This window comes from Dipodomys merriami, unplaced genomic scaffold (genome assembly GCF_024711535.1).
Source record: "Dipodomys merriami isolate MVZ:Mamm:240054 unplaced genomic scaffold, mDipMer1.0.p SCAF_7, whole genome shotgun sequence".
NCBI lineage: Eukaryota > Metazoa > Chordata > Mammalia > Rodentia > Heteromyidae > Dipodomys > Dipodomys merriami.
The window spans coordinates 56040627-56059938 of NW_027206290.1; the positions used below are offsets into that span (position 1 = coordinate 56040627).

At 42.2% G+C, this 19312-nt stretch overlaps 1 protein-coding gene across 2 annotated transcripts in view; it reads left to right on the forward strand.

Moving 5' to 3' along the window:
* Bfsp1 (beaded filament structural protein 1) overlaps positions 1–19312 on the forward strand; it is a 58423-nt gene that overhangs the window by 11645 nt on the left and 27466 nt on the right. The window contains exons 1-2 of one of the 2 annotated variants that reach the window (XM_070007653.1): positions 12665–13041; positions 18231–18291. In XM_070007653.1, the coding sequence (XP_069863754.1) occupies positions 12665–13041; positions 18231–18291 (438 nt within the window). Of the gene's footprint in view, positions 1–12664; positions 13042–18230; positions 18292–19312 lie in introns of those variants that run through there. The other variant, XM_070007654.1, reaches the window with a different exon arrangement.

Consider the following 19312-nt stretch of genomic DNA (forward strand, 5'->3'; position numbering starts at 1 on the left):
CTGTCTTAGTTTGTTCTGTTGCTTTGACAGAGTTTCTAAAACTTTCTAAATCTATAAAATGTTGAATTTTATTTTAGCTTGCAAGGTTTATTTTTGTGTAGGGGGGGATGGGAAATTAGGTGATTTTGTTTGTTTTTGGTTCTGGGATTGGGGTCAGAGCCTTGCACATGCTAAGCACACACTCTGACATTGAGCTACGACCTCCTACCTCTTGCTTATAGTTCTTGAGTCTGAGAAGTCCACGGGTATGGTGCCAATATCAACTCAGCCTCTAAGGAAGGCCTTGGGCTGCTTCAACTCATAAGGGAAACTAAGGAAGAAGTGGCCATGTGAAGAAGACTGGAAGAATACTGAGCTCAGTGACAGCACAATCATTCCTGAGAGCAAGGCATTAATTCATTCATGTAGATCTCTTCCTCATGACACATACTAGACTCCACCTCCAACACTGCCACACTGAGAACTTGAGATTCCAACAAAGCTGGGGTTGAAGTGCAGTGGTACAGGAGTTTACCTATGTACACAAAGCCCTGGGTTCCATCCTTAAGCACTGTGTGGGAGAGAGAGGTGGGAGAGGGTAGAAAGGTCAAGGAAGGGAAGAAAAAAGGAGAAAAGAGAAGAGAAGAAGGAGAAGGAGAAGGGAGAGGAAAGGGGAGGAGGAAGAGAAGAGAGGACAAGAAGCATAGACTTTAGGGTGATACATGGACTTTGGGGGGACACTCTCATACTCTATCACCCTGCCCTGGGGGAATTTGATCCAAACGCCCTCTTCAATTGCCAGGTCATACAATTAGGGTCATCGAGGACAATGAAGGGCATTTTAGAGACAAGGACCCACTCAGAGTTTGAGGCTGGAGTTTAGACTGCTACATTCAGCAAAGGCTGACCACAGAAGAAAATAAGCAGCTAGAATCAGCTTGAATGCCACCCTTCAAAATGGGTTTTGCTTTAGGATTGCATTTGAAAAGCCACAGCCTTTGAGGATGCCTGTGAAGTATCTTTATTGTCTGTTACTTAGGAACATCTCTTACTTTCCATCTTTTAAAAATAGAAAGTGATTTTCCAAGGAATTAATATTTCCTTTGTGTGCATCTTACAAGTATCATCATTCTGCTGACTGATGCACTGTTTTTTTTTGTTGTTGTTCGTTTTTGTCGGTTGTGGGGCTTGGACTCTGGGCTTGGGTGCTATCCTTCAGCTCTTTAGCTCAAGGTGAGAGTTCCACCACTTGAGCCACAGTGCCACTTCTAGTGGTTTCTTGGAGATAAGAGTCTCATGGACTTTCCTGCCCTGGTTGCCTTTGAACCGAGATCCTCAGATCTCAGCTTCCTGAGTAGCTAGGATTACAGGCGTGAGCCACTGATGCCCTGCTGCTCTGTTTTTTTTTTTTCTTAATGAATGTAGTTTTGTTCTGTTCTTATATATTTCATCTAATGATAAAAGACAATTGAGCATAAATCTAGCCATCATAAACATCACAGCAGAGTAAATTTCAGTTTGGGGCTGCTACTAAGTTTGACTGCCCTTTCAAACAGACTAGTCAGCAAATAAGGAGTGTTGTGACCAGATCTTCCCTAGAGCCACTGCTAAAAGTGGCTGTAAAACTCCATCTTGGATCACATGGCATCCAATTCCTCTTTAAAAGTTTCAAGATGAAGCTGGGTGCCATGGCCTCATGCCTAGCTATACAGTGGGCTGAGATCTTGAGGATCACTGTTCAAAACCAGCCTGGGTAGGGAAGTACATGAGACTCTCATCTCCAATTAACCAGCAAAATCTGGTGGTAGAGCTGTGGCTTAAGTGGTAGAGCACCAGATTCAAGTATATAATATAGCTAAGGGACATGCCTAGGCCCTGAGTCCAATCCCTAATGCCAGTACCAAAAAAAAAAAAAAAAAAACCTCAAGATCAGACTCCCAATTTTATCTTCAAATTTCTTCATATGTATGTATGTATGTATGTATTTGTGTGTGTATGTATGTATGTGTGTATTGGTGGCATTGGGATTTGAACTCAGGGCCTTACACTTGCTAGGTAGACACTCTTTAGCCACGCCTCTAGCTTTGTTTTTGCTTTAATTAATGTTTTCGATAGGGTCTTATATTTCTGTATGAGGTCATCCTTGGAATAGGATCAAAGGAATCATCAAAGCATGGTAAAGCATGTAGGAAATAGCAACTGCAGGCATTAGCTATCCCTTTGCCCAAAGGTATGGGAGGAGAGAATGTGGAAGGCACATGATACAACCTGGGAGGATCAGCCTTTTGAGTTTCAAGTCACTGGGAGAAGGATAGAATTTGGGTCCCTGGGGATCAAGTGGAGGATGGCTATTGGGAATGATCAGTATTATTATCAGTCCTGCCTTTAAGAAACTGTAGTTCGGGAAGAATTACCTATGGTCAGGTCTGCTAGGATGGTGGTAGAGAGGTGAAGCCTGAGCTAGGGGGTGCGTCAGCCTATGGGGCCAGTAGTGCATAGAAGGGAGACCTCTCAATGCATCTATTTGCATACATGAATATGCATGAGCAGTTGGGAGGGAGGGTATAGGAATAAGGAAGATGTTGGTATTTGCTGGGTGAAAAGGCCAGGTGACACAGATTTTAAATAAATGAGTCAGTAGGAAGCACTTTGCAAATGAGCTAAGAAGTCAGATGATTGTGATATATAGTTCTTTGAATTTTGGCCAAACTCCACCAAACAATGTTAGTCTCTTGTAAACCAGCTATTGCTAGTAAGTTCATTAGAAAATTATTCATTGAGCTCAAGAGGGCTTACAATGTACAGTCTTTCTATCTCTTACTGTACTCTTAAACTGTATGCAGAATTTGAAAATGGCTTATGAGAAAGCTAGCTTGAGGTGTCATTGTTTTCAATTTTAGGTAAAAGCTAGGAATCTGGTACATTTGGGAAGATATAATATATTTCTTCATGAAATAGTCCTATCAGTCCCTTCTGATATCATAGGAAAGTAGACCTAGACTTACACAAACAACAGCTAGTCAAAGTATATGTTTAACTCCATGAGTAAAACTTCCTTCAGAAATACCTTCATGGCTGAGCATTCACAGTTCCTTGAGACCCATCTCTTAGGTGGTACAAAGCAGAGTTTGGAACAGCCTCTTTTTAGGGCATTATGGGTATGCCCATTGACCAACTTCAGCTTGATAATATACCCAACAACTTGCCAGTTTACTCCTAGAAGAAGAGAGGTTATGGTTGAGATGCAGTCTGACCTAACTTGAATGCGGTTATAGGTCTTTTTATGATATCTTAAACAGAATTATAGAGCCAAAACAGGAACACCATGGCTTGATTGATATCCACAGAAATTATAACTGTGAGACTCCATAGTTGGCCCTGACAAGTATTGGGATGACTCACTTCTGCATGATAGAGGTCACAGGTACAGCCACTTTTTATGAACTGGCAAAGGGATGATGAATTGATGACTGACCCTGTGCCAATGACATTCCAAGACTGTGGCCCATTGTCTTATGGGCAGAGAAGGTAAGTCTATATATCCTCAAAATCCTAACCACCAAGCTGGGTGATGGTGACTCATGTCTGTAATCCTAGCTACTCAGGAGGCTGAGATCTGAGGATCAAGGTTTGAAGTCAACCTGGGCAGGAAAGATATTGAGACTTTTATTGCTGATTAGTCCTCAAAAACCTGGAAATGGAAGGGAGGGTGGGAGGGGTAGGGGTGGTAGTTGAGGAGGTGGGACAGGATGGTAGGGGAAAAACAAAGGAGAAGGCAACAATGCTGGATAAGAAATGTACTCATTACCTTGCTCATGTAACTGCAACCCCTCTGTATAGTATTTCCACAATAAAAAACTTATTTAAAGAAAAAGCTGGAAATGGAGCTGTGGCTCAAATGGTAAAAATCACTACTGTTGAATGAAAAGACTAAGGGACAGTGCCAGGCCTTGAGTTTAAGTCCCTGTGTCAGCATTAAAAAAAATCTAACTACCGTTAAGAGCATTCAGATGGGCATTCTTCCCATAGGCACCAATGAGATTTCGGTTGCTGAGACCATTTGGTGAATCAAAGGAGAAATTTTACATTCTATTTCCATTATCAGAAGACATTTTCCTGAAGAACTGGGGATTTGGATATATAACTTTTTTCCCCTTATAATTTCAAACATATAGAAGACATTAAGGAACACTTCTAAAACCCAACTCCACTAGTTATTAACATTTTGCTCTCTTTTTTTGCCAGTCCTGGGGCTTGTATTCAGGGCCTGGGCACTGTTCTGAGCTTTTCCACTCAAGGCTAGCCCTCTACCACTTGAGCCACAGCTCTGCTTCTGGAATTTTGGTGGTTAATTGGACATAAGAGTCTCAGGGGCTTTCTTACCCAGGCTGCCTTTGAACCATGATTCTCATATCTCAGTCTCCTAAATAGCAAAGATTGTAGGCATGAGCCACTGGTGGGTGCCTGGTTCTATTTGCCTTTTTAGTATATGTTTTTATTTATAGTTATGAATTATATAAACATGCGTTTCTTATTCTCTGTATATGTTTATCCCTAAACCAGTCTACATTTACTAACAATGAGGTCATTTTCTGGCATGTCATAATATGGTGATCAAAATCAGCCATTTTAACTTTGTTACAATTATTATTTTAATACCGATTTCATATTCAAATTCCATCCATTGCCATAATGGTGTCCCTTATACTTTTTTCTTTTATTGCCAAGCTAGAATCTAGTTCAACATCATTTATTGCACTCAATTGTTATTTCTTTGTGTCTCTCAATCAGAGAACCAGGAATATACCTTTTATCATATAAAGTTGAGTTTTCTTTTATTTGTGTGTGTGTGTGTGTGTGTGTGTGTGTGTGTGTGTGTGTGTGTGTGTATGTGTGCTGGTACAGGGACTTGAACTCAGGGCCTTGTGCTATCATTTGGCATTTTCACTCAAGGCTGTTACCTTATTACTTGAGCAATGCTTTCACTTTTGTTTTGTTTTTTGCTGGTCAATTGGAGATAATAGTCTCACAGACTTTTCTATCCTGAATGGTCTTGAACTTCCATTCTCAGGTCTCAAGGTCCTGAGTAGCTAAAATTACAAGTGTGAGCCACCAGTGTATGGTGATTTTTTTTTTTTGATACTTCAGTTTCTACATTAGACCCTTAGAAAACCAAGTTGGATGTTTAGTGTCTTCTTGCATTTACATGTTTGAATCTTAAGTTTCCCTTCCCACAAATTTTCAGCCAACTGTATGTGTGTAGTTGAAGAGAAGCCTTGCTTCCAAGTATACTTTTTTTTCTTTCTTTCTTACTTTCTATCTTTCTTTCTTGCTTGCTTGCTTTCTTGCTTTCTTGCTTTTTTTTTTTTTTGGGTCAGGTCATGGGGCCTGAACTCTGGGCCTGGGCACTGTCCCTCAGCAATCAGCTCAAGGCTAGTGCTCTACCACTTGAGCCACAGCGCCACATCCAGGTTTTTTCTTTTTGCTTATGTGGTGCTGAGGAATCCAACCCAGGGCCTCAGGCATGCAAGGCAAGCGCTCTACCACTGAGCCACCTTCCCAGACCCCCAAGTATACTTTTCTATCACTTGCCATCCTTCATGCTGACTCACCACACTCAGCATGTGATACAGTGTCTTTAAAGATTGAAGCCTGATGGACAGCCCTGGCTATATAGAACTGGGCTAGGAATGGAAAATCTGTTCTTTTTTCCTTGGGTCATCGACCTCCTTACTCAAAATGAGAATTTCTGAGGCTGGTTTTTCTTTTGAGTGCTGCAGTTTCCTAGAAAGGCACAACAACGTGTAACTGTGCGTCTGTGCCTCTGTCTCTTTTGTTGCAATTACTAGGGCTTTACAGTAGGGCGTTCAATTTTAGTGCAGTGTTGCCCTCTTGTGGCAGACATCTGTATACTTTGAGAAAAGGATTGCAGCAAAAGATGGCAGACTCAGACTATATGAGCTTGCTAGAGCTGTAAAAACACAGAACCAGAGACCTGGTGGCTGAAACCACAGAAATTTGTTTCTGATAGTTTGGAGCTAGAGAGGTGAGATCAAGGTGTCCAGATTCACCTTGGTTTGCCAAAGGTTGTCTTCTCCCTGTGTCTCCAAGTGGCTGCCTCCCTATGTCCTGATCTCCTCCCTCTGCATTTAAGAGTGCTAGTTACATTAGAATATATCCTAATGATGTCATTTACGTTAATCCTATTTTCAAATGAAATCACCTTCTGAGGAAGTAAGAATTTTTATTTATTTTTTATTTAGTCGGTTGTGGTGCTTGAACTCTGGGCTTGGGTGCTGTCCCTGTGCTCTTCAGCTCAAGGTGAGCACTCTACTGCTTGAGCCACAGCACCAGGAAGTAAGAATTTTAGCATGTGATTTTGGTGAAGACACAGTCCATCCCATTGTAAACAAGAAGTGGATCTTATTTCACCATTTTAAAAAGAGGAATAACTGGCTTGCTCAAAGTCACCAGGTATACATCAGAGGCCCAATGTGAATCTACGGCTCTGATAGATAGCTCCTATAGATAGACTCTGTTGTTAATGTGAATCTACAGCTCTCGGACTCATAGATAACAAACAAACTTAAAGTAAATTCACAGTGTATCTTAAGTGCAAGAAATGGCTCAAAACTCCAATGAACTGAATGGCAAATAATATATATCTATATTTCACTCACACTTTTTTCAATACCCATAACAACAACAATAAAACAGCCTGTACCCATGAACTGTAATCCTAGCTACTTGAAATCTGAGGATTGCAATTCACAAGTCAGCTGGGCAGGAGAGTCCATGAGACTCAAAAAAAAAAAAAAAGCCAGAAATGGAGCTCAAAAAATAGTGGAGACTCAAAACAAGAACGGGTAGTGGTGGTGGAAGTAGAGCTGAGGCTCAAGTGGTAGAGGGCTAGCCTTGAGCAAAAGAGGCTCAGACCCTGAGTTCAAGCCTCAGGACCAGTACACATACATAAGAAAACCACATACAAACACAAAAACAAGTGTACAGTAGAAAAAATATCAATGAAACTTTTAGCAAGGTGTGATGGTTCCTGTGTGTGGTCTCAGCTACTGAGTCTACGAGGCAGGATTTATGCAGCATAGCAAGACGTCTCTAAAAACAAATTTTCAAAAGTTTTTTTCTATAATTAAACTACTTTTTTTTTTTTTTTTGCCAGTTGTGGGGCTTGAACTCAGGCCTGGTCACTGTCCCTGAGCTTCTTTTGCTCAAGGCTAGTACACTACCACTTGAGCCACAGTGCCACTTCCAGCCTTTTCTGTGTATATAATACTGAGGAATTGAACCCAGGGTTTCATGCATGCTAGGCAAGCACTCTACCATTAAGCCACATTCCTAGCCCTCATTTTATTTTTAATCGACAAGTAGTCATTGTGATATTTAAATTGAGCAAGTATATTCAAGAAAAGGTACTCATTACCTTACTCATGTAACTGTAACCCCTCTGTATAGTATCTTTACAATAAAACATTAAAAATTAAAAAAATATATACAAGACAATAAAAAAGAAAAGAAAAGCTGGATTGGAAGTAGTGCTGTGGCTCAAGGGGTAAAGTGCTAGCCTTGAGCACAAAGAAGCTCAGGGACAGCTCCCAGGCCCTGAGTTCAAGACCCACAACTGATGGGGGGGAGGAGAAGGGAGAGAGAGAGACAGGCAGACAGAGACAGAGAAACAGAGACAGAGATAGAGATAGGAGATCTGAGCCAAAGCCTGACATATTTCATTAACTTCTGATTTGTAGAGATTTATTTTCTTGTGGCTGTAACCACCATACATCTGGTGTTTTGAGTTTTGCTTTCCCTTCTTGCTTGTAACAGACATTTTCACTTACACCATACTATATTCACATGATTAAAATGGGTCAATAGGTATAAACCATTTTCTCTGACCTTTACTAAGCTTCTATTCATTTTCTTCCCTGTCTTTGCTATTATATACGTATGTGGCTAAAAAGTACAGCAAGCAAATGCTTACACTGCCATGCTCTTCATCTAAAAGAGGATCCCACCTTACACAAATGTTTTGAAATTTTTTTTATTATTGTGAAAATACCGTACAAAGGGGTTACAATTACATGAGCAAGGTAATGAGTACATTTCTTTTTTTCTTTTCCTCTTTCTTTCTTTCTTTCTTTTCTTTTCTTTTCTTTCTTTTTTTGGGTTTGGTCATGGGGCCTGATCTCTGGGCCTGGGAACTATCCCTCAGTTCTTCAGTTCAAGGCTAATGCTCTACCACTTGAGCCACAGTGCCACTTCCATCTTTTTTCTTTTTGTTTATGTGGTGCTGAGGAATTGAACCCAGGGCCTCACACATGCAAGGCAAGCGCTCTACCACTGAGCCACCTTCCCAGCCCATGAGTACATTTCTTATCAAGCATTGTTGCTTCCTCCTTTGTTTCCCCTTCCCATCCCTTCCTGTACATCTCATTGTTGCAGTGGGTCCACCTGTATCCCTATTTAAACAATTTGTTTTATCCCTTCCTCTCCACAAATTATACCAACATCAAATACAGTGAAAGCAGGGGTTATACCATGGGGGAGGGACATACAATGCAACAAAGAAATCATCTTATAAATATGTTAGAAACAATAGCAAAAAAACCATTTGAGTCCTTATCTTGGGGTTCATTTCACCTAATATCAACTTATCTGACTGTTTCTGCTTGTCTCAGACATATACTAGTTATTGCAAATACAGGAAACCATGGGACCTATGTTTCTTTGGGCCTGGCTTACTTCACTGAATATAATTTTTTCTAAGTCTTTGCATTTCCTAACAATGAAAATAATTTTTTAACTGCAGGAATAGTACAAATGACACACATATGCTATTCACTTATTTTCCTTCATTCACATGTTGTCTAATTTCCCTTCATGTACATATTTACATTCTATACATGTCATTTTTTCAGAATTATTTGAGAGCAAATTGCACAAATTGCCACAGTGCCACTTCTGGCTTTTTCTGTTTATGTGACACTGAGGAATCAAACCCAGGGCTTCATGCATGCTAGGCAAGCACTCTACCACTATGCCACATTCCCAGCCCCCTCTCTCTGTCTTTTATGAATACTTACCTTTATTTTTATTTATTTTTTATTTTTTTTTTGGTAGGTCGTGGGGCCTAAACTCTGGGCCTGCGTACTGTCCCTCAGCTCTTCTGCTGAAGGCTAGCACTCTACCACTTGAGCGTCAGCCCCATTTCTGGCTTTTTCTGCTTATGTGGTGCTGAGGAATTGAACCGAAGGCCTCATGCATGCAAGGCAAGCACTCTACCACTGAGCCACCTTCCCAGCCCTACCTTTATTTTTTATTTTGGTGCCAGCCCTGGGGCTTGAACTCAGGGCCTAGGTGTGGTCCTTGAGCATTTTTTATCAAGACTAGTACTCTATCACTTGACTGACCCACAGCTTTATTTCTGGTGTGTGTGTGTGTGTGTGTGTGTGTGTGTGTGTGTGTGTGTGTGTGTGTGTGTGTGTGTGTGTGTGTGTGTGTGTGTGTGTGTGTGTGTGTGTGTGTGTGTGTAGTTGGAGATAAGCATCTTACAGACTTTCCTGCTCAGGCTGGCTTTGAACTTAGTCCTCAGATCTCAGTCTATTGAATAGCTAGGATTACAGGCATGAGCCACCAGCACCTGGCAGATATTTACTTTTTTTTTTTTTTTTTTTAAAGAATATCACTCCTTCTGTCCGTTTCTCTGTCTCTGTCTGTCTCCCCTCCCCTTCACCCTCCCCCAATCAATAGGGTCTCACTAAAAAACACAGGCTGGCCTTAAACTCAGGATCCTTCTGCTTCAGTCACCCCAGTGCTGAAATTACAGGTGTGTGTCACCACATATGGATCTCTTTTCTCTTTATTATAGGATTTTTCTTACATGGAGTTTTTATTAAATGTAGGGTATACGTCCAGGTTATACAGACCAGAAGGCAAGAGTGAAAGAGGTAGAGAGTATAACTATGGTCTGTCTTAGGCAAACTGACACTATTTCTTCTTTCTTCTTTCTTTTTGGTGGTGGGGTTTTGTGCTTGTTATGCAGGTGCTCTATCACTGAGCCATACTTCTAGCCAGTGACCTTTATTTTTTGAAGTAGTTATTCCCAGTGCTCATACCGGAACCAGATTGGATAAATCAGTTATCAAAATAATGAGATCCAAATTTACTATCAGATCTTTCTGATTGTAGCACACCCAAACTAGTGCTGTTCCACTATGTTTAACAGTTCCCCAAAGGCTGATCATTTATCAAGCCCACAGAATCTCTCCCTACAAACATGTCTCTTGATTTGCCAAATTCCATCAGCAATGATTTCTTTCTCATGTACATGTTCTCCATTTGTATTGAATGACTGCCCACCAGCAATGGAGTCTTGACAGTTGTTGACATAAATGCCCAACACGTGCTTCTTTGAGGCACATGGTAGGATGGCATTCTTACCATATGTAGACGAGGCTGTGTACCTTACTTGGGCCAATTCAATGTGATTTTTGTGGAAACTTTTAAAGCCAGTGCATGCTATTGCTTTTTCTCCATGATGAGCATCAGTGTATAAGGTGGTGGTTGCTCTAGTGGTTAGGTGCTGAAGTAAGGAGGACATGAAGGAGAAGCCACAGTGGACTTTGGATGGATGTGCACAATGAGCCATAAATCTCTTTTGGTTTGTTTGTTTTAGGGCTTTAAGACTGGGAGGTTATGCTACCACAGCAAGGGTTAGATTCACTTTTGTTTTAATGGTAATATTGCTTATCAAAGACCTGTCATAACATTATTTTTCTTTTTTTTTTTTTTGTCAGTCGTGGGGCTTGAACTACTGGGCCTGGTCGCTGTCCCTCAGCTCTTCAGCTCAAGGCGAGCGCTCTACCACTTGAGCTACAGCGCCACTTCCGGTTTTCTGGTGGTTTATTGGAGATAGGAGTCTCACGGTCTCTCCTGCCTGGGCTGGCTTTGAACCGTGATCCTCAGATCTCAGCCCCCTGAGTAGCTAGGATTACAGGCGTGAGCCACCAGCGCCCGGCATAACGTTATTTTTCAAATGCTACTTTTTATTAATCTTTTGTTGTTGTTTGCTGTTGTCGGTTGTGAGTCTTGAACTCAGAGCCTGGGTGCTGTCCCTGAGCTCTTTTGCTCAAGGCTAGTGCTCTATCACATTGAGCCACAGCTCCACTTCTGGTTTTATGATGGCTAATTGTAGATAAAGGGTCTCATGGACTTTACTGCCTGGGCTGGCTTTGAACTGCAATCCTCAGATCTCAGCCCCCTGAATAGCTAGGATTACAGGCATGAGCCACCATCACCTGGCTCTTTTTGTTAATCATATAACAAAAAAAGTTACCATCTGTCCTGTTTCTAGTTCTTTTTTTTTTTGGGGGGGGGGTCTGGTTGTGGGGCCTGAACTCTGGGCCTGGGCGCTGTCCCTCAGCTCTTCAGCTCAAGGCTAGTGCTCTACCATTTGAGCCACAGCGCCACTTCTGGCTTTTTTCTTTTTGCTTATGTGGTGCTGAGGAATTGAACCCAGGGCCTCATGCAGGCAAGGCAAGCGCTCTACCACTGAGCCACCTTCCCAGCCCTCTAGTTCTTTTTTTCTATACCTCTTCACTCTTATATACCTCTTCACTTGAACTCCTGATTGTCTATTCTGGTATTAAACTCTAAATTGTGCATTAGTATAAGCTAATAATGTTATGTCTATCTATTGTAGATATCATGTATTATTTTTCTCCAATAAAAATAGTTTCCCCAATGTATAAATGATTTTTCAAAGCCTAACTATTCAATCATACATACATACATAGTACATACATACATGTATATGCATATATGAGTTGGCCAATTTATTAAATCTTTAGGCTATGAGATTCTCTTTTAGTTAAAAAAAGAAAACCCTATCAGCTATGTCTTGATGCAGCTCTACTTGGGTCTTCTATTTAAAAAGGATATCAAAATCCTCGAGAGTGAGGGTAACATTGTAATATCACTGATAGAGCAAAGAGCTAGGGTAACATTGTAACATCACTGAGTAAGGGTAACATTCTAACACCACTGGGAGTGCTAGGGTAATGTTTTAACATCACTGCACATGCTTCTTAAGTTACTATACGAGAGCAGATAGCATCTTTGCAAATATACACAAGTATTAGTAAGAAAGAAATATACCTTACTAGAGATGTCTTTTTCCCCCTTGCTCCTGTGATTATGAATCCTCACCACAGAGAAGAGTTCCCCAATATTATGCTATTTGGGGAAGGACCTCCTTAAATAATCAGAAAGCAGCCGAAAAAGAGACAAGGAGAGCAGGTCTTGAGCTAGTTCAAGTTTAATAAGCTCGCCTTGAGTTGCTTTCACAGTTCCCAGTGGAACCAGTCAAAAGAACGCCATTCCCCCCTTGTCCCCTGACCCTCCATTCAATCAGAAAGCAACAGGTCTTCACAATCACAGAACAAAAACCTCATTGCTCAATTGAACCTTCCAACCCCAGAGCTTGTATGGGCCCCTAATCCGGCTCACAAAGCAGGGCGCTGCGGTCTCTATTGTTCTCGGCCAGGGGCCCTGAGTTGGACCAACTGCTGATCCGCTCTGGAACGTCCCAGCGGCGTCCGATGGTTATTTAGCGGGCTGCTGGCTGGGCACGGGCCTCCTGGGGGAGGCTTGTCCACTCGCTCTCAGAGGAGCCATGTACCGCCGCAGCTACGTGTTCCAAGCCCGCCAGGAGCAATATGAACGGGCCGATCAGGCCTCTGGCCCGGCCGAGCCCGAGCTCCAGGTCCCGGAGTCCCGGATCGCTGGGCCCAGCCTGGCGGCGCTGCAGGGACTGGGCGAACGTGTGGCTGCCCACATCCAGCGGGCCCGAGCGCTCGAGCAGCGCCACGCAGGCCTCCGGAGGCAGCTGGATGCTTTCCAGCGCCTGGGCGAGCTGACCGGCCCCGAAGATGCCCTGGCTCGCTACATCGAGGCCAACCACCAGCGTGCCCGGGACCTGGTGGCTGAGCGCGCCCGGCTGGAGCGCCAGGGCGCAGAGGCGCAGCGCACGCTCGACGAGTTCCGGACCAAGTAAGTGGTGACATTGCAGGGGAGACAGAGGCAAGGTGTGGTATGTCCTGGCAGCGCGGATCTAGGAGCCGGAGCTGGAGGTCCAGCTTTGCTCCCCAGCTACCTACCAATGGCCTCACTCCAGCAGAGGGTTTGCAGGTGTCAGCGTTTCCTTAAGCCTAGCTTTCTTTTTGATGCACTTCCACATTTACACGAGACAGATCACTTGTTTTTAGTATATTTTTAAGTTCAGAAAATGCACACAATAAATGCACACTCCAAGTGCGACCGTCAAAACAACAAATTTCCATTGCCCAAGTTCCAAATTGGGCCCTGGTGGCTCATGCCTATGATCCTAGCTGAGATCCAAAGACCCAAAGATTGCATTTCAAAGCTCTCATGAAAATCGATGACACTTATTTCCGAGCAAAAAACCTAAGTGGAGCTGTGGCTCAAGTGGTAGAGTGTCAGCCTTAAGTGAAAAAGCTAAGGGACAGCACTTAGGCTTTGATTTCAAGCCCCAGGACACTCTCTCTCTCTCTCTCTCTCTCTCTCTCTCTCTCTCTCTCTCTCTCTCACACACACACACACACACACACACTATTACCAAAATTCCCTCCTCATTTCCAGTCAGTCCTCTTCCAAACTTATTGTGCTCAGGGTTCTGATTTGTAAGATCCTTCCTTCCTTCCTTCCTTCCTTCCTTTCTTTTTTTCTTTCTTTCTTTCCCCTCTTCTTCCCTCTCCTCCCCCCTCTTTGGTTTTGTAGAATTTCCCAACAATATGTACTTCATGTGTTTGGCTTTTTAAAAATCAATTTTTTTATTCTATTAATGTTGTGGTACCTGCACCACTTTTTTTTGGGGGGGTCCGGTTGTGTGGCCTGAACTCTGGGCCTGGATGCTGTCCCTCAGTTCTTCAGCTCAAGGCTAGTGCTCTACCACTTGAGCCACAGCGCTACTTCCAGCTTTTTTCTTTTTGCTTATGTGGTGCTGAAGAATCGAACCCAAGGCCACATGCATGCAAGGCAAGTGCTCTACCACTGAGCCACCTTCCCAGCCCCCACTTTTTTTTTTTAACATTAGCTTCTCAATCATCATCTGGAAAGAAAACACTCTGTAGTAGCATCATTTAAAACACTACTATGTATCATAAAGCAGGCACAAGGTATTTTATAGTCACAGAGATATGATACAGTACTCTCCTATGTTTATAGTACTTGAGGATGTGATTTAAAAAGCATTATTTGCTGGGTGCTGGTGGCTCATTCCTGTAATCCTAGTTACTCTGGAGACTGAGATCTGAGGATGGCCTCTCAAAGCTAGACTGAGCAGGAGAGTCTGTGAGACTCTTATTTCCAATAAACTATTCAGAAAAAAGCCATAAGTAGCACTGTGGCTCAGGTGGTAGATCACTAGCCTTGAGCAAAAGAAGTTCAAGGACAGTGCCCAGACCCTGAATTCAAGCCCCAGGACCAGCCAAAATAAATAAATAAATAAAATAAAAGGCATTATTTGAGACTTGATTTTACTTTTCCAGAAGAGGGCCCAAAGGATAGTATGGCATAACTCTTTATCAACTCAATATTTTGAGAAACAGGGATGTGTTTTAACCTGCACAGCCTTATCCTAATTGATGGTTTTCAGATGAGCCTGAGGAGGTGTTGGAGCAAGGCCACTAGAGTAGTGAATTCTGGGCTGGAAATGGAATTCAGGTTCTGGGCATGATGAGTCCAATTGTCTTCATAGCACCACAGTTTCAGTGTGTGTCTTCTAGATTTTGCCACTTAAAATGTGGTCCATGGTTCCACAACCTCTACATCAGCATTACCAGGAAGCTTGCTGGGAAGTATAGATTCCTTCTCTGGCCCCCACCCTCCCCAGCTCTTGAATCACAGTCTGCATTTTATTCTGCCACATCCTCATGTATGTATGCATGTATGTATGTATGCATGCAGGCATGCATGTATGTGTTTGAGAGAGTACTGGAGTTTGAACTCAGGGCTTTTACTTGTTAGGTCAGTGCTTTTCTACTTGAGCCATACCTCCAGTCCTACAATTTGCATTTTAACAAATTTCCCAGTAACTCCTAGTTTAAGAAGTTAAACATTGACACTTAAGAAGTCATGGTCTAGGGCCAGGCCTCTCTTCCTGTGCAGATAGAATTATCACTTAGCAGCTGTTAAGAAAAAAGAAAAAAAAACATACTCAGCAATTTGTTATCATTGTTCTAAGTCATAAAAAGATAGATGTTTTTAAACTGAGGAATACACTTCAAGGAATTTATTTGTTCTAGCGTATACTCTAGCAGCTGTGCAATAGCATGTCTGCAAATATATTTGCTGCTGCATGATCTGTATTGCTAAAATTTTGGAATCAGTCTAAATGCCCATCAGTTGCCCTGGTCTTACCTCTTCCAGAACTAATTGCCTTGGAAAATCCATTCTTGGATTCTGATAGTGTGAGGCTTAGAGACAGGACCTGTTTAGAAGAGAGAACCCAATGAACTACTCACTCTGACCTCATGCAAGAGAGAAATGTACTTCTATTTTGATGAAGCCAGTGCCATGTTTTGCTGCTGGGGGATAGTAAAATGCAAATGAAACCTGTCATTATAACCATTTCAAGTGTGCAGTTCAGTGGGATGGAGTGCATTCATAATCTTTTTTTTTTTTTTTGGGGTCCAGTCGTGGGGCCTGAACTCTGGGCCTGGGCGCTGTCCCTCAGCTCTTCAGCTCAAGGCTAGCGCTCTACCACTTGAGCCACAGCACCACTTCTGGCTTTTTTCCTTTTGCTTATGTGGTGCTGAGGAATCGAACCCAGGGCCTCAGGCTTGCAAGGCAAGCGCTTCTACCACTGAGCCAACTTCCCAGCCCCATAATCTTATGTATCTCAGATGTATGGGGTAGTTCAGTGGGTTTTCAGGATATCTAGAAGTCCAGATGGCTACAACTAGGCGGTGCTGTCATCCACTGTGCTTTGTCTGGGCAGGTTTGATTACCATTTGTCTTCACTTACCAGCCATGCTGAGTGAGTGCTCCTGATCTTTTCTTGATTTCATTGCTGCTGGATTTTATATATAAATGTATTATATTACATATATTATATAATATATATTTTATATAATATATATAATATATACATACACACACGTGTGTGTGTGTGTGTGTGTGTGTGTGTGTGTGTGTGTGTGTGTGTGTGTGTGTCTGTTACAGAGCAGCTCCTTGGGTCCTGTGGTTTATTAAAAATATTCCAGTCAACTGAGTCCAAACCATTCCTCCCATGGAGAAGTTTCAGTGTTTTGATTGAGGTGGTGGGATTTGAAAATCATTATGAAAACTACACTCATCTGCATTCATGGATGTGCGCACGTGCGCACACACAGACACAGAATTTGCTTTTACATTGCAGAGGTGAATAAGTCAAGGTAAAAAAACCATACAGAAAGGAGATGTGTGTGCAGCTGGCCACATGTTAGCATTAGATATTTGCTTCTACCTGGGGATATGAATAATTTCAGAATCAAGACCTTTAGCGTATCAAAGACTAAGCAAAACATGAAACAAACCAAGATCCAAAAAAATAAATAAAAAGTACAAAGTACAGTGAGGAATAGAGTCAGTTAATCCAAATTGCTGAAAATCAAAAGCTATCCTTATAAAACAATCTGGCAACAAATAGCAACCAAAGTGTTTGTTTTCATCCCGTGAATTCATTTGTATGAACAGTTGAATTCTTATTATAAATTCTGATATAATATTGAGGTTGCCTTTATGGCATATAAATTACTCATGACATTATATTGTATTGTTTATCAACACATGTTTAAGATACAGGAACTTGTAGATGTTCCTAGCAGGAAAGAGCAAGGAGAAAGGCAGATTTGTTAATAGTTCTATTGTAATTGCCCATTTAACAAATTATTCTGGGGTCTATTAGAGTTACATGTGAAAGAAGTAGCTATATGTGCATAAAATGTAAAACAAATGCAAAGATTTGTAACTTACTGGTTGTTGGTGAGCTATTCAGATGATCTTGGAACTTGGGATGTATGCACGGTGCACCTGTTTCTACATATCCTTCCTTGAGTCCAGGATTTGTAATTCTGTGAACATAGGAGTGTGATTTTTTCCAGCATCTTTCACAGCTGTGAAGTACTTGACTTAAGCCCATGACCTGGTTGTGCAAGGACACAGAAGAGAAAGCTTGCTTTGCAAGTTGGGCTTAGGGTTAATTAGGATCTGTTTCAACAAGTGACATAAACTCCATAGCACTTGCCTCACCACTGGGTCTAAGGAGTGTTTTTCAATGATCTCATCTGAGGGGAGGAGGCCAAGATATTTATGCACCAACTGGCTTCCAGCAGAGGTTGAGAGCTGTCCCAGGAGTGCTCAGCTGGCTCATACATAGTCTGCTCTGCCCACTGGTCCTGAGGAGATCTTTGCTGGCTGAGTAGCCAAGGATGAGCTTCAGTGCAGCCCCTGAGGGTTTGACATGTCTCTCAACCTCACTCTCCTCATTTCCCCCTTGAAATGCCAGTAAATTACTTCCTCTCAGAGTGTAGTAAGGACTAAATGACACAATCCAGAAAAAATTCATGTTACACATTTCGGTGAATACAATTGCATAAGAAGTCTACATGTGGTCAGGTTAAGAGTGTTTGTTGTCTTATCACCCAGTGTAGCCTTTCCCATCTATGCTATGGCTGGATCCAGTTATGCATATGGCAGTTTGAGCTCTCCAGGCTGAGAAATTTCTTGTTCCATTTACCAGTCATCCAGTGCATTATGCAAATATTATTACTTCCTCATTGGGAAACAGTGGGCAAAGAAATACGAAATTAGCTACTTCTTTAAGTTAAAACGAACTTCTCTTTAGGAGAGAGGTTACAATAGTATCTGAGATTGAACTTGATGTTGGTTGTATAATCCACACATAAGAAATAGTATGGGCTGGGAAGGTGGCTCAGTGGTAGAGCACTTGCCTTGCATGCATGAGGCCCTGGGTTCGATTCCTCAGCACCACATAAGCAAAAAGAAAAAAAAGCCAGAAGTGGCGCTGTGGCTCAAGTGGTAGAGCGCTAGCCTTGAGCTGAAGAGCTGAGGGACAGCGCCCAGGCCCAGAGTTCAGGCCCCACAACTGGACCCCCTCCCCCCCCCAAAAAAGAAACAGTAGAAGCTGCCCAACTCTTGCTTTTGTGTCTCATTTGCAGGTATGAAAATGAGTGTGAATGTCAACTGGTTCTAAAAGAAATGCTTGAACGACTTAACAAGGTGAGTTGAACATTATCTGTGACTTAAATAGCTTAATTACAGTGTAGAGTGAAATGTCAGCAGCAACTGTATTCCATACCTCATCTTTGTGTTATTTCAGGGTCCACCTATTTCCTTTACTGTCATTCTCTTCCTTGCCTTCTTAATTTCAACTGAGTCTGTGTAAATGAACTCACACACATACAAATTATGATGTTTGTGACTAGTATGTTTAGTGTATTGCTATTTTCCACGAATATAATGATACTCAAGGCTGGTAACTTGTAAAGAAAGGAGGTTTATTTACCTTCTAGTTTTGGAGGTCGAAAGTCCAATCAGCATGGTGTTGGGTCTTGTCAGGATCCTTGGCTCTATTAATTCATGATGGATGGCATTGTAGTTGGAGCATGTGAGGAGAGGTCACATGACTATAGAAAGCCAGAGCCAGGGGAGGGGCCAGTCATGGCCTTCTACTATGCTTTTTAAAAAAAAATTTATTTTCTTGTAAAGATGCTATACAGAAAGGTTACAGTTACATCAGTAAGATAATGAGTACATTTCTTTTTTTTTTTTTTTTTTTTTGGTTGGTCGTGGGGCCTGAACTCTGGGCTTGGGCACAGTCCCTCAGCTCTTCAGCTCAAGGCTAGCGCTCTACCACTTAAGCCACAACACCCACTTCCAGCTTTTTCTGCTTATGTGGTGCTGAGGAATCGAACCCAGGGCCTCATGCATACAAGGCGAGCACTCTACCACTGAGCCACCTTCCCAGCCCATGAGTACATTTCTTGTCGAGCACTGTTACCCCCTCCTTTGTTTTTCTCCTACTATCCTTTCTCTCCCCCACCTCTCCCACTCCCCCCCTCCAAAGTTGTAAAGCTCATTTCCAGTATATCTACTATGCTTATATCTTGAAGTTCTTCTTACCATGGCAACACTTCGTACCAAGCTCCCAACACACAAGTTTTTGAGGGATTCACTCAACACATCCCAAATCCATAGTACTAGGTTATCAGAATATGTAGCATTACAGTGATCATTTGCT